The sequence below is a fragment of the Melanaphis sacchari genome, unplaced genomic scaffold (genome assembly GCF_002803265.2).
Source record: "Melanaphis sacchari strain LSU unplaced genomic scaffold, SCAv2.0 Contig53_pilon_pilon, whole genome shotgun sequence".
Classification (NCBI taxonomy): domain Eukaryota; kingdom Metazoa; phylum Arthropoda; class Insecta; order Hemiptera; family Aphididae; genus Melanaphis; species Melanaphis sacchari.
The window spans coordinates 331,359-348,510 of NW_020271371.1; the positions used below are offsets into that span (position 1 = coordinate 331,359).

At 28.6% G+C, this 17,152-nt stretch overlaps 1 protein-coding gene across 1 annotated transcript; it reads left to right on the forward strand.

Annotated features, from left to right (window-relative positions):
- Positions 1-7,964: 7,964 nt before the first annotated feature.
- LOC112599588 lies at positions 7,965-16,267 on the forward strand. The gene is made up of 6 exons (XM_025346539.1): positions 7,965-8,663; positions 11,953-12,379; positions 14,761-14,950; positions 15,041-15,288; positions 15,972-16,059; positions 16,145-16,267. The coding sequence occupies exons 1-6, from the start codon at positions 8,255-8,257 to the stop codon at positions 16,223-16,225; spliced, it is 1,443 nt and encodes a 480-aa protein (XP_025202324.1). The 5' UTR covers positions 7,965-8,254; the 3' UTR covers positions 16,226-16,267.
- Positions 16,268-17,152: the final 885 nt, after the last annotated feature.

Genomic DNA, 17,152 nt, shown 5'->3' on the forward strand with positions numbered 1-17,152 from the left:
TTACTTGTGCCGGGCCTCGCAAAACCTTGCGCTGGTACTGATCCAGATATTAGTGACACCACTTATTAAAACTAGATATCAACGCCCATCTATGTTGTAATAAAATTATAAATACCTTTATTGAGATTAAAATAAACATTAAATATTTCTAAATTCCAATGCGTTTTCTCACGATTATAATATTTTATTTTTGTTCAACAGGACTTACAAATAAGGAAAACAAATAGATTCACTTATAATGTTGCAGTGGCAAAATTATGTGAAATAAAATTCTTAATTATGTAATTGTAATTTTCACAAAAAATTGTTTAAATGGATTTTTATGTAACAAAAAAAAAAAAAAAATAAAAAAAAAATACATTTAAATTGTTAGTATATATATCTATTAGTATTTAATTTGTTTATATAATTCTAGTACAATTAATAGATAAATATCTCACTCTAAGTTATTATATTCAATTACTATTTCAACGATAAGAGGTTACCTTTAATAGTTTGTTAGAACTTATAAAAAACTATATTATTAAATTAAATAAAAATAAAAAAATCATTATCTTTACTCGAGCCAAATAAATAAAACTATTAGTAATATTAAATAAAGATAGATACAGTCGTTGCCAGAAAGATTATTACGGTGATGGCGCATTACAGTAAGTATAAGTTATAACTCAAACTAATCAGTTCACTAGTTGCGTGGTTACTAAGTTATTTATCATAAATCTATAAAAATAAATGTGCTTAAAAAAATACATAATTAATTGGTTGACTAGAAATGATAAAAGTTTTTATATCAGTTTTAAAATTGTTTGTTACAATTGTAAGTCTGTTGATATATTTGGTAAAAATATCCAAAAACCGAGAATTCTTAGTTTTCCGTTATCACCATACCAATCTAACAGACAACGACTGTTACCATAAGCCGTAAGGCGTTACAAATTAAAATTAAGAAAATTAATAATAATAAACATGATTCCGTTATAAAACTTATAATTACATAACTATTTGTATCTATTAAAAACAAAACAATAACATTTGTTAAATTTACTTTAAAAAAAAAAATTTGGAAATAATACTATATAGTATAGGTATTAATAAAAATTGTTATAATCATTATTACCGCGCAAAAATTGTGTATATTCACTGAAATTACGACGTCAAAAAATAACTCAATTTAATAACTATTACGCAATTGTATGATGTAACAGATCATGTCGTAAAAACGTAATATTTTTGCATTCGCTTGAACATTAAGTAGATTGTGATTCACCGGTGAAGTGCTGTCCGAACGCATTTCTACTCTAAAACTGTATAATAATTAGCACAATATTCATGAAATTATAACGGTATTTTTTTTTTTTTTAGCTAAAACATAGGAGCAAACGGCACTAATTTCTAACGAGATCGTTAAAAATATAAAATTAATCTGTAACGCTTTTAAAAATATTCTGTGTATTTCATATACTGCAAATTATAATAAACTGCGTATTATAATGTGGTTACTAGCATGTTGTGTTGCCTACATCGTGCATTATTAGTATTTTTAAATAACAACATTATGTTACCATAAAAATATAATATGTTTTTAAAAATAATATATTTTGTTCGATGTTGGATGTCAATCTTAGGTTATTTTTATGTTTTAACTATAATTTTTACTGCTCGAATAATGTTTGAAATTCTGTCTATCTACCTTCTAATATTCTAAATCTAAAATATGGAATCGTTCGTAATAGAATTTATTGTATCATAATATTATATGCGAGTAATAACTGATAATTACACTGTTAAAAAGTAATAATACATTCAAATGTTTATAAGTGGAAACGCTGCAGTTTGATTTTAATTGTTTTAATTCTTAATACATAAGCTACAATACTTATACTCTAACACGTACATATAAAACTGTTTGTATTAATAAGCACTACTTAGTAGATTAAAATCATAGTAATAATATTATAAACGATAACAATCGTCATGGATATAAAATATGTTGCTACAGTGTAGTTTAAATAATCATCAGAAGTTATAACACGTGAATAAAATAGCGGTGGATTAGCTTAAGCATTTGCACTGATAATTAAAATAAAACTTAATGTTACAAACTACTAATTACGTAATTTAAGTAAAGCAACGAAACCACGTAAAAAAACTTTGGAAAAGGATAAATTTTTACAGGAGCAGATAAACAAATATATGAATAAGAACAATTTCAGATTTGATTTTATTAAATCAGTATCATTTAAATTTTTACCAGAAACTAATTAATTATTAACTAATAAACTGAAGAAACTCAATTTGAACTACCTAACAATATTGATCGAACTCAACTTCGAATTCCGATAATCTAAAAGTGTTTGTGGGACTCAATTAAAGACTCAATTAAATGTTATCAATGTTTATTGACATTTTAATTTTTTTTATTAATTTGAGCAATAAAATTCCAATTTAAAAATGTGTAATTATTACGATGTAAAAAACCAACTCCGATTTTTAAAATTATTATTATATTTATCTGCAGTAGTAATATTATGTATCTTTATTAATAGTGTGCAGGTTCTGCTGGGGACGTCATGGGTGGTATCTGAGATTATTTGAGAACAAATGCGCTTTCGCAAACTTGAGAAAATTTCAATAAAAATATAATAATAATATTAAAGAGCTAATAGCAATACATATCAAAAAAAAATTATTCTGTTATGAACATTACAACGATCGGATGATGTATTAACAGTAAGTAGCGAGAAGTGGGTAGGCAATTGACCCCTCCCCTCTTTGTATTTGCCTTTGATGTTGTTTGTTCCTTGTTAGTAATAACTATATAATAAGTTATCACTTATAACGTTATGGTACATACGAACATGCAGATTAAATAATAATATTATTATACATTTTATGAATGTTAACTATTTTGGATATTAAGTGTTTGACATACGTATTAGTGCGCGTAATGTATGACGCGTATGACTATCAGACTGTAATATAAAAAAAGCATTGTGTATATAATATTTAGTTGTAGGTAGTTGGTTAAAGAAATAAACAGTTAAATGAAGTCGATGTGTGTCAATGTAGAAATATTCATATTTAGACAAAATATTCAGATATTTTCAAATTAAAAATATGAGTGAAACCTGCAGGTAAATATTTAATTATTTCGTGTTTTTTATCTTTTATTTTAACCACAATAGATTTAATTTTAATTTGTTGAATTATATTATATTATACAATAAATCAAAAATAATGAAATAGATTATAAATCACTTAAAACTGTTTAAAGCAATACGGGTAAAAATCATTTCATATCACTTTTAAGATTTCAAAAATTTTTTTTTTTTGTTAAAAATTAGGCAAACATGTAATACTATTGTTCTGATAGCAATTTAAAAATATCAAAGAAGGTATAATTTTCAAATATTTTAAAAGAATAACTATCGGTATTTTTATTCAAAAAATTAAAACGTAGGTATACTTATAATATTTATATCACCGTCAAAGGCAAATAATTATATTCTTGACCAGTATACAATAGAACCGCTATTATATATATTATATATAGTTAAACAATAATCGATCTCGAGACCGATTTAAATTTTTTGAAACAGTCATGGTTCATCATAGTAAACGCTTAACAATTTTCCACACCATTACATGAGCACCGTGTTTCGTCGGTGTTTCCATTAATTTGTCAACTGAAATGAGGTCGATGTCAAAATAAATAACACGACCAAGTTTTTCGTAAAACAGTCACTAAAAAAATAATGGAGTATAATAAATAGTAAAATATATGTCTCTAGATTGTATCTGTATAAATATAGATACCAGATAAACAAAGTAATTTACTTAACATGTTCATTGCCATTGTTTCTATGATAATGATTTTATTTATTGAAATTATATTTAAATCAAAATTCGAACAAGAAATTTCTAAATTATCAAATTATATGAACTAAAATAATATTTCTTAAAAAATGGTTTTAAAAAAAATATATGAAATAGACATTATAAAAAACTATCGTGATACTTATAAACTTAGACACACTTTAAAAATGTATAAATTATTAATAGATAAATATTAATTACTACAAAATTATATTTTAAAATATTAATCATAAGCTCTCCAAATCTTCCAAAAATTATTATTATTACCGTTCTTAGTATCTATGGACAAAGTTAAATAACTAAAAAAAAAAAAACTCATTTAAATATTTTTGTTTCAATACATAAATATTTAAAAAAATATATATTAGCTTAACAATTTTTATAGAAAAGATACTTCTCACTTGAAAAAAAAAATGGTATTACAATAGAATATTTCTCAAATGGTTTACAAAATCTAAATGCTTACTTGAATATAATATGGTTTTTAAGTAAGTGTACTTAAAAATTAATAATGGAATCAATTTAAGTGAGCATGCTTAGTAAATCGTCCTGTATATAGTTACTTCTATGAAAATAAAAAATTTTCAAACTCTGGATTTCCTACTTAAGAAAGTAATTACCTAACCGGTTTATCACATTATTCATCATTACAATTCTCTATTTGGTATTTTAATCGTTCATTGACCTGGAAGCACGGTATCGTATATAATGTAACTTTTTAATAGATTGAAGGTTACTATATTTATAGTTAAATTTGTTTCATAATATTCTTGCATATATTTGTTAGTTATAATAGTAATCTTTAGCTATATTGATTTTAGTATTAATAAATGCATACAAATTAAAATATAAATAAAAAAAACATTTTAGATATACATTTTTGATTCCGAGTTAAATAATTTATTATTATTTTTTTTATTTTAATATTCAAAATAAGTTATACCTACGATTTCCATTGATTTGATCAGAAGCGTATTTAAATCGATTGCAATAAAGGCTCATCTAGACTCAAGTTTTGGTAAATCAAAATTATTTGTTTATACAATATACTGGTTAAAAAATAACTAACGTTAAAATATTTATAAATAATTACCAAAGAATTATTCAAGTTTATGAAAATTCGTGTTATTACAGCACTTTTTATTTATGTAAAATAATCCAATTTTTGTATAAAGCTGTAGCGGCCGGTTATTTCAAAATGGATCCGGTAAAATCGCGTAACTATTGCCATAATGGTCATAATAGCGAAACCAAAGCAACGAAAATAATATGAGCAAATGTAATTAACATTAATTACAAAAATATCATTTATAAATTCTATTTTAATTAAAATTATATACGATTATATCTTTTAAAAAGTTCATTGTGTTATTTGTGTTAAATAAATTTACCATATTACCTCCTTATTTTTTTTTCTGAGTCTTTATATATTTTTTCTTATTATTATAATGTCCTGTTAGTAATTGTTCATTTACTAGCTCTTAAATATTTTGTTTATTCTTTCAACTGCTTATAAATTTCTAGAACACTGGATGGTGTAAACCTACAATGTAAAAATAAAAATTAATAATTAAATTGTCATACATAATTAATGTAATGAACTTTCTGTAGCATCTTTCAATGTTGTAATTTGTTCTCGACAATCCACTTTTTGCCAAATCATAATAATTTCAAAGTTCAAAATGAAATGTTTATGTCATATAGTTCATTTGTTTACGGCCAACAAATCATCTAATCCTCTAGTAGTCAACTAATGGTTTTAATCCGTCATAATTATCAATATAAAATTGCAAATTCAATATATCTTTAAATGCTATAACTACTTACATTCGACTTAGAAATATAAGTTCACATTTTAACGTAAAAGGGAAATTTGAATGTGGTATATATTTTTTATGCATAAATATCTTGTGTTTTATTCGGTAGTAATGAATATACAGTTGGAATTATTATACCGTTATTTATTGACACATGTATCACATAAATTTGAAAAAAATGAAACTGAGGAACTTTTAAAATATTTAGATTTTTTCATCAGTTTCATGTTTTTTTCAGTAGAATATATTATAATTTACGATTTTCAACTTGACCACTGTCAGATGCTAAAAATGGAGATCCATTTTTAGTTTTTGCGTATATCTCAAAAATGTTGAAGTCCATTGAAGAAAAAGGATTTTGAGAGACATTCTATTTTTCTAACGTAGGTACTCTTCGTAAAAAACGTTTTAAAAGAGGTATAGCACTATAGCAGGAATATTTTCAGCTACACCTGACACAATTTGAGAACTAGCAATAATATGTTAAGGATTATCATCAGACGAATATATTTTATTTCATTTTTTCTACGATTTGTCTAGTTTTAATCATATCAATATCGGGGAAATGTATATGATTTCAATAACCTTTTGAAATTGACTCTTCTCTGATAGTAATCGGGCCTTTGCAATTTTTAACTACTTATATATCTTTAGTATACTGTTTTGACTGTCTTACAATCAACTCTATGTATTTACATATGTAACTATTGTACCTATATATTAATAAACAAATTCTTAATTTTTTTACTTTTACCTAACTTTTTCTTGATCAAAAGTTTTTATTTTCAAAGTATTGTGATTCATAATAATTAATATTAGTCAGTTAAATAGTTTTCCATTATTTCGTCGTTTGTACAGGGTATTTTTCAACCGTCAGAGGTACATGCCCTGCGTATATACTACGTGAGATGGAAATGTAATTTTATAAGTATACAGACGAGAAGGTTACTCGGTGATGGCAATGAACGACCTTGACATCATCCATACACGTAATCATCACATCGTCCAATGTAAACGCGATTTATGAATAATATTTTCGAGCTTAAAGATTTATTTTAATTAATTACTTTTAATTTTTAGTGCACAAAACGTATTTACCATCCAGTCTAACAATTTGATTATCATATAAAAATTCGAATGTGCAAGTGAATTATCAAATTTCAAGATAAACTTTTAGCGGTTTTATCATCAGAAATTGCATGACTTAATGTTCGATGGTACGACATAATATTATTATTGTGTTGTATACATCAAAATTTCCAGAAAAGTAATCAACTTTGGACTAGAATTGAAAATATGTATGGATAAATGCACTGATCGACCAACATTATATTATTATAAGGATGATAGATCAGGACTTCTATTTTTCTAAATAGTTAGTGTTCGAGACTCGCGTTAAAGAATTATCCTGCGGCGTATAAATAGCCATGGCTAAATATTTAGGTATGACAGCAACTCTGTGATACGCATGTCATGACGTCAGCTGGCAGGAACTTTTATCACAGTTGTAACTAGTTTCAAGATTTGGCCGATTAAAATCCTTGCCGGCTGACGTCATAGTATCATATAATAATCATATATATATATTATAATAAATTAAGATTTGTTTATTATTCCATGAATGCGCTTATAGAACGGATTTTAGTATTATTGCTGTCATACCTAAGTATTTAGCCATGTAAATAACGATTATTATTATTATAAATATTTGCGGACAAAAAATAATTTATGGAAATGAATTATTCATGACAATAAGAGTGGTAGTTCGATTTCAATAATACGCATACTATCATAGAATTTCTGGAACTCTTAGAGCCTTCATTATTTGCATTCGTCATATTATTATGTGCTTAGTGCTTATATTATAATGATATAATGTAGTGGAATGTGTTGTGCGAATAGATATTGTACTTAGGACGTGTAATTTTATGTAATAAATCGATCGTAACGATATAGTAGTAATAATTGACCGAATTCCGACGAAAAGGTATTTCGAACGAAATATATAATAGTAATAATTTACCTACGCGATCGTCACATTTCAACGAAGACGACGAGCCAAACATAATAAAATAATAATATAACTAACCTTCCCGCTGCCACAGTCCGACGGTATAATAATAATAATAATAATAATATGTCAATGGCCCTACCATAACAGGTTTGTACGCGTTCCGCCGCCGTAACCGCGCGTGGTCTGGTTTACCGCTACGTCTGCGACCGTCCCCTCTCTTTTTTTCGCAGCCCGGTCACCGGTACCACGGTAACCAGAGGGGCAGCTGAGTATTTGGTTCCGGCAACGGTGGACTCGGCCATCCGCCGTTCGGTCACATCACGATCGTCACAGTTCTTCGATCGACGTCTACTTCGCCACGTCGCGTAGCTCGCCATAGATCTCTGCCGTGCCGACTATGTGAAAACGGTTCTTCGTATTAATATTATCACCACCGGATACGTACACAAAATTCCGTCACGTTTACTGCCACCTGAGCAGTGTATTACATAATATTCTTGAAAACATTGTCACGTCCGATATCCATTAACCGTCGGTCACCACCATCATGATCCGGTTACTGTTCAACGTCGCGCTGTTGCTGGCCCTACTTTTGGCCGGACCCGCGGTCACATCCTCGGTGGACAGCAACAGTGTAGATGACGGCGAAGAGAACCCGTTCCTGGAAGCGGCCAAGTCGCTGCTGCAAGACTCGCTGGCCAGCGGACAGGGCGCCGGAGCCGCCGGCGGCTTGGGCTCCGTGCTCCAGTCGTTCATGCAAACGGAAGGCGCCAAGTCCGGACTAGGATCGATCGTTTCCGGTCTGGCAGCCGCTAAGGGTTCCGTCGATCCGCAGATGATCGGCCAACTCGTCGGAATGTTCGCCGGTGCGGGCGGTTCGGCAGCAGACAAATCGTCGTCCGGAAACGACGACGGGGCTGGCGTGGACTGGAGCTCCATGATCGACTTGGCTTCTGGTAAGTCCGACTACGTGGTTTAAGTATTATTTTTATGTATATTTTTATATGATATGTGCAGTACCGCAATCACAGAATTTTCCGTTGCACTTATTACACGTATAAAATCGCGCACGACTGTTTTGACTTGAACCTATGATTCTAAACAGCAATCTATTTAAAGCCTGACTAACACAAAGCAATCTCTTCAATTTTTTTTTTTTGCATTATATTATATAATATGATTTTTTCATATTAAATAATGTTCCTGATAAGGGACATGACCCGCCTAAAATACGTACCCACTGATGTATGTCATCTGTAATAGTAGATATAGCTATTATTTTTTACTCGTGCAAATAATGTTAACTTTAAGCGATTCGTAATAAAAGATATACGAATACAAAATATCACAACAGTTAATTAAACAAAACGTTCACAATGCTACGACACCATTACACGAATAGGCGTCATTCGGGTAGGGCAGACGTTTGACCCACCTTAACTTGTAAAATAGTACTTCTATCGGATTTATAAAAATCAACACTTTTTATGAAAAATGCACTTGAAAGAGTTTAAAATATCTAATTATAGAAATTTATAAATAATATATATTAATGCACCCAATCATGTGCCAAAATAAATGTTAAGTGGTATGTATATAAATATACAAAAATAGTAAAATGATGTCACAGCGGTACTGTACGACATTATAACAATAAGTCTGCAACGTATTAAGGAGAACAATCACGATACCCCAGGCATTTATGAATTGCCCAGCTCGTAAATGTGTTAGGTTACCTATATAATATTTACTGAAACCATTGACATGGTAGTTATAATACAGTGAAAAATAACATTACGATGTGTTTGAGTTGTCCAATAAATCGGTTTAAATTGTATATTGGTAGTGTAATGATGAGTCATAATCACAGCGATTACTACTGTGTAGTGAGTCATTAAATAGTTTGATTTCACCTGTGCAACTGAAATGTATCGTGAAAATCGATAAATGATTTGTACGTGAAATATTTGAAATCTTTTTAACAAAATCTTGGGATTCTGTTATTCTTTTTACTTATGACTGTGTCGGCGTGTACACTAATAGTATGACGATAATACGCTCTGGCTGCTCTTGAGCATTATGCATTATAACAGTAAATACAATTTGTATTTAGTGCACCAAAAAGTATCTATTTCAAAGTTAATCGTCTCGTGTTCCGTATATTTTTTTTTAGTCTGCAGGTGTCAATGAACCGTGAACCGTGGTTTACATTATTATTTTAACACCGAATTTAGATTTCTTTCATCTAAGTTACTCGAGTATATTTTAAACGATAATTATAAGCACTTGGTATAGGTATACATTCTATAACTGTGTTAACCAATCGTTTAAAGAAATAAATATTGTACTATTGTACTATTGTCCATACCTATTCTATATAAGTAATTAATTAGTATGTGAATCAACTTTTTTAAATCACCTATCCGAAAAACTAAAACACTAGTACTAAATGCAAACACACGTTTCTTAAGCCACAATATCTTTAAAAAATTCCAAACGCACACAATTAGTATAAATCATTGAGACTTTGTTTTAAATGGTAGGTTATAGGTACATGATACTTATTATACTGTTTAGTATATTATAGTCATAAGTTATGACTTATAACTTAATGATTATAATAGTTATAATCTTATTAAGTTTGGTCTTGTAATGATCCTTGATTTATTAATAAAATAAAATATTTGTATAGTTACTTAATGTTTTAATGTTTATTCAGTTTAACCGACTGTTCTGCATTTTTTTTTTTTTTTTTTTTTTTGTGATGCACATTGGTATAATTACAGTATTATATAATATTATATACATTAACATTGAACACTTAAATTAGTTTTAAATTAACCCAAAATCGTATACTTGAATTTTGTAAACAAATGATTTGTGTTAATATTACTTTACCAAAAAAATAAGGAGGCTAGAGGAATTCATTTGTTTCATACAACTCTTAATACTAAGGGCTAATAATATAATGTGCTAACAAATTATTGTTTTTTATATAGTTTACCGTTGATTTTTCATCTGAAAAAAATGAAATTAAATGATCTACATAATATTAATGAATATTATATCAAAAAATGAAAATAAACTCACTTCCACACTTATTATATAAATTCTATTCAAGTTAACCATGAAGTTAAACGTAAGTCGGTGATGTACTAATATATTTAGGTGATAATGTATAATAAATACCATCGTGACAACACTGAAAATCGTAATCGTAGGTAGACTTAATCAATTTCATTATAATCGATATAATATTTTTGTTTATTCATACAGTAAGTATTTCACAATTGATGATTATAATATACTCAGCCAATATTGTTCACAAAATCACCGTGATGTTTTATTTTCACTAAAATTTTTTACGTTTCTAAAAAAGATCACAATCGATTCAATAATATATCTAAGCACCTAATATTATCCTTTATTAAACTTGATTTTGATTTATTTAGGTTTACGGATAATACCATTATTTTTGTATTACAAATGCAGTTTTTATCGTTTAGTCAACGATTGTTGAGGCCATGCATTTATATTCCATCGTAGTCGGCAAACAGTAGGTACAACCTACACGTGCAAAAAATTCCGCATTAGTTGGACGGTTCAACGGTAAATTAACCGTATTGATGTAATATAATAACCTGTTTGGAACTATGCACAGCCGTTTTTCTCGTCTTGTTTTTACAAACTTCGACAATCGTCGTCTTATTACATAATAAAATAAAAACTCGTCAATACGGTTTTATACTCAAAATAATATGAATATCATATCAGATTCTATGTAATGATCTCAGGCTTATAATTATATTATTACGATAAGCGATCGTTTTGAAAGTCTTATAAAAAATATGTAATATATTTATTGGATTTATCTCTATTGATTGCAAATCATACTAAATGATTTCGAACTCAAGCCAATGATTGCAAATCAAACAAAATCACATCAAATCATGATTTCTATAATCGGTACATCGGTATCAAAATCTGTCAAATTTTATCACCAACATATTTTGTACTGATGAAATTGTGTAAAACACAAAATTCAAATCGGATAATTTTTACTCAAGCAGACTTTTGTTACATGGGCATATAGTTATATAATACAATGGTAATGTTTTGGCGGTTCCACGTACGCATCCTCTTTTAAATTGGATATTGATGTATAATAATTTATAATAATATTGTATCATTCCATAATATATACATTTGAAACGAAATAAACTTTATTCGATGGTTATGTTATAGGATTCATGTCGTCGACGGCGGGCACAGGTGGCTCCCAGGGTTCGTCGATAGAGGGTTTCATGAACGTACTTCCGGTGTTGGTGAATGCGTTCAGTGGCGGACACAAGCATTCTGACGATCCGGAAGTGGAGGATTTCGAAGAACACGAGCGACACGCCAGAGCCTCATCCTTCCTGCCGCCGTTCCTAAGTAGTGCATACGTATACTGGGAACATTTTAAAAACAGCGAACTAGGAACAACTTTGTGGAAGAACAGCGGCCTGGGCAGCATTTTGAAGCTATTCATCGACAGGGACGGTCACTTCCAGGTGGACAAGATATTCGAGTCCATGGAAAACGCCACGTTCAGGCGGCGTTGGGTCAGGAGTCTGACCAGTTTCGTCGCCGAATGGATTAAACACGTCTCTGATCCGAACACACAGTCCAGGTAATTACCGTATACCCGGTTCACGCTTATACACTTATATACATTATGCACAAGCGTTTAAATATAGGTATAATATTTAATATAAATCGTATCGTGGATATATAACAATATCATAGTAACTCGACGAGCACGCCTTGTTTTAAACGAACGGAACTGGTTTTGCTCGTAGAGTTCGTTGCCCACTATTACCTCTATGATAATATATGACTACAGCTACAGCGGTACATATTTTTAATACAAAAAAAAAAATAATAATAATAATAAACGTTTTATGTCAGTAAAATATAATATATTGTATATATTAGTATAGTGTAAAATTTATTTATGACAACGGAATTATTTATTTTAAATATGCATAAATATCTGTAAATATCGATTTTACATAAAAATCAAAAAAAAATAAATAATTTACTCGCCTCGTGAAACTATTCGCTTTTCCTAAAATAAACTATATAACATTAAAAATATTTTTATTAGATGTGCTTTACTTATTATTACTAATACATTATTTCAAATATGTGGTAATTATAGGTACGTGTGCTGACCGCGCTTAATGGTATAGAAAATGTACAGTTATCCGTAAAAAATAAACAGTTGTTCTGATCTTAACCCATGCAAAACACTCAGTATTCTTGGGTCAAGGTCAAACGGGAAACGTTTTTAAAAATAACGTATACATAGTACAATAATATAATATGTTCAATGTTTATTTTTTACTAGTTTAATTATATAAAATACAAAATAGAAAAACAATGTATCCAAAAAATTAAAAACTGTAGTAGGTAATGCTTTTACGAGTATTATACTATTATATACTTCGATATTTTCAAAAATAAGTACTTGACGCTTTTAGTATTTTAACTTGTTACTTGTCAATCTAATAAACCGTAGCGGTGATTTCGTTTTTAAATTTAATCACAAATATGAAAAAAAAAACTAGTATTAGAATATCGGAATACCGCCCATTTTATCCATGTGAATAAATAATAATTATTATTAAAATCTTAACCGACAGGTCACATATGTCCGCCCACTCAGTACATATTTTACCGTAACATCGCAATACTATGACGTCACGGAGCAAAATATTTAAGTTCTGTAGGTACTCGTCCCGATTCAATCTCTGTACGATTTTTGAATTTTCGAACGTTTGGGTCAGACATTTAAGTTACACTCTATTTTTTATGAACCATTTTAATTATGAATACCTAGGTACGAGGTATGGCTTCAGTGTTTACGTGCGTGAATTTAAAATGTATAATATCCAATATTACAGTTCATTGAACACTTGTGGCGACCAAAAATAATGTAATTTTCATGTCGTAACCAAACAATTTAATAACATCAATTTTCTCATACCTATATATAGAATATATTATAAAAGTATATATGAATAACACGTCCACTAACTTTAACGACTAACTGGTTATTTATTTATTTATATATTTTTTTACAAACATACTAACTGCACCTCTTCGTCTCATTGAACTTATAGTATCGTGTTATAATGCACAGTTTTAAAATAATAATATAATGCTGAAGAATTTATTGTAAAATACGCCCATGTATTACACATTATACTCGTATTATGTCAATGTCCTAACATATGATTTTTTTTCAACGTGAATCATGGTTTATGTACCTATACCTATTATTATTATAATTGTTTCGAAATAATTACATTTTCTGATAACATATTAATAGTTAACCGAGAGTGCCGACAAGTGCAATAACTCTAAAGGGAAAAGAATTATCGTCGCCTTTGGTGGAGTAGCCCTTTTCTGGATCAATTTTTTATTCGGTTTTATAAAACATTTGACGAAAGCATATTATACGTTACATATAAAAATAATAAAATAATAATAATAATTTAATTTCAACTGAAATTAAGGAAATTATATATTTTTAGGTGACCGACTATATTTACCAACAATAATGCTATTTACAAGTATTATCTGATGGGTACTTGGCTAATAACTATGTTTAATAGTATTTTTCTCGATTTTATTTTTTATTAGACAATACGCGTGCATAATATTTATGCTAAAGTAAAATAAGATAAACATCTTGGTATCACTCCAAGTACCAATATTTTTATGTGTGCCGATAATAATGTCTCCAGAGTCCAGACATACTACGCATTACTGGCGTCAGTCCAGATTCATACGATGATATTATTTTTATAGTGCCTACCCTACCTACTTATATGTAATATATTAGACAATATAAAATCAGATATAAGGTTAAATGTATATATTATATACATATATACAGTTATACGAACAAAACACAGATTTATTTTAAAATTGCATTATGTACTTAAATACTTGTTAAAGTACCTACGTTTAATGTCTATACCTATACAATTACATGTTTTACAGATATTTATCGACGACACAATTCATCATGAACGGGTTCTTAAAGTCTCAAGGTTACTCTAAAGCGGCCCAGTTCGATCCAGTAAGACCAGCAGAATCTCTGAGTTTCCTGGCCGACGCAGTGTTTAAACGACAGTTTGGACTCAAAGTAAATTCGGCTACGTACATTAAACCTGCGATAGCATACATACAAGTACGTATAATACATTATAGGCGTATTAATTTAGACACGTCATGTTAATATGTTATAAGACATCATGTGAATGGTTGTTTGTTCGTATAGGAAGTGTTTAGGTTGGGCCAAAGCAAAGGATTGAGCTTGCAACATTTAACTTCTAAGGAAATTGAAGAAAAACTATCGGAGCTGTTGAATCACGAAATAATTGACCCGGTACTTAGAGTGTGGAGAGTGTATAGATTCGTGGGCAAGAAACCAGAATGTGATCGTTACTTGGTGTGCAGCATCAATCGTAAAGGTCAATATCCAGATAGCAAAACAGGACTAAAACCCGGTGTCACAAAATTATCTAGGTACGTTAATTAATCTAAATAATACATTTTTTAAACATAGTTAACGCATGCAATAACGGTACATAAGTATATTATAATAGAACCATTAAAATATTTATAAGGTGTTATATTTGTCATTAACATTAAAATAATATTAAAAATACTTTCTATACGCGTATTAGTTTAAAAACACACAAGAAATAATATCAATAAATTGCATACATTATCTTCATGGATTTAAATATAATATTATATATATATTATCATTAGCCATTACGTATTTTTAGTGTTTATAATTGATGGGCAATATTAAGTATTATTTATTATTTGATAATAATTTGGCTTGTAAAGCAAATATATAACAATATTATACCTACGTAAAAAATAATTAATGTTTAATTCGTTTTATGTACATTCATCACGTCAAATGTAATAGAATAATATTCTTTTATTAAATTTCAAAATGAATTACGAATGTTGTTGATTTAAATATAATAATTTACGGTTTTTTTTTAGTTTATACGTTAATAATCTCAGACAGCATTTGAAATAGATGATATTTTTAAAATGTTTTTAAAAGTATTATAAAATATAAATATTATAAATATTATATTACTATTCGATGTTTGGGAAAGTTAATAATTAATATTGATTAATTTATAATTTTGAAATTGCTCACTTATAAAATATATTCTGTTCAACAGTTTAATCGCTTCTTGGTTCCTGTCCGGCCAAACGGGAACGCCGTTCTGGAAACTTTACAACGCTGCAACCGAAGACCACAACTGTTCGGTAAGTTGATTTTTTTATCAATGAAATTAAAATTTTTTCTTGACTCCGTTTTCATTACCACGATTATTGTTTACGTGTTGTTTAGACTAAATATTCGGCCAATTGTCAAGAATTTCATGAAGAAGATTTGAAAGCTACGACTGAATATTTCCACAACGAACTTTAAAAGTATATACATAAAAAAAAAACAACAAAAAAAAAAAATATCGATAATTGCGGATATACATTATGAATAATCTCAAAGGCTGTTTCATCAATTTCGGTTTTTGAACATTTTATATATAATATGTATTTTAACTCTAAACGGGGTGTACACTAGGTACTCGGGTACTTAAACCTAGTTTAAGCCACCATTGATATACTACCTTAAATTTGTTTTATAATTTTTTTTTTATTTATATATATATATATATATATACAATGTAGGTATACATTAACTAAATTATTTTTAGCATATAATTTACTGTTAGGTAATTTTTTTCTCTTGCAGAACAAAATAACTGCAATCCACTTTATATAGAGGTATTTTACCATCCCGAAATATTTTAATAGGGGACCTTAATAATACCTTTTATGGAAGTGCAGATGGAACTCAAATGATATATTTTTTAATATATACATATTATATCAAGTTCCAAACAAATAATTATGTCTTTCGTACTAGATCCAAGTACCGTTAGTTGATAATACACCGTCCTAACTGCAAAAAAGCAAACTCAATATTATATTATCGATAAAGTGTATTGATACATTAATATTTATAGCTTCATTAAATATTTAACTAATATTGTAATTCGTTTTCTGTAATATATACTTAAATTATTTGAACAACGTTGTTTTTGATGATTTTATACAACACCCCGAGATCAATAAATTATTTTATAACCGTTATAGGTATTGGGTACCTACTAATTCAAAATTGTTTTTTGAGCCCAACGATTTTGTTACGAGCTATACAATAATTGTTGATTGTTAAAAAGCGATTCATGACATTTTGGTCAATTATTTCGTTATAATTTGAAATATGTTATGAAAATGAATTTGCTGACATAAAACGCAATAAAAATTAATTAATTAAATACATTGGAAATAC

Coding starts and splice junctions, on each gene's coding strand:
- LOC112599588 (XM_025346539.1), top strand. CDS start 8,255: ATGATCCGGTTACTGTTCAACGTCGCGCTGTTGCTGGCCCTACTTTTG. Junction 8,664..11,952: donor CATGATCGACTTGGCTTCTG/GTAAGTCCGACT, acceptor GTTATGTTATAG/GATTCATGTCGTCGACGGCG. Junction 16,060..16,144: donor CCGAAGACCACAACTGTTCG/GTAAGTTGATTT, acceptor CGTGTTGTTTAG/ACTAAATATTCGGCCAATTG.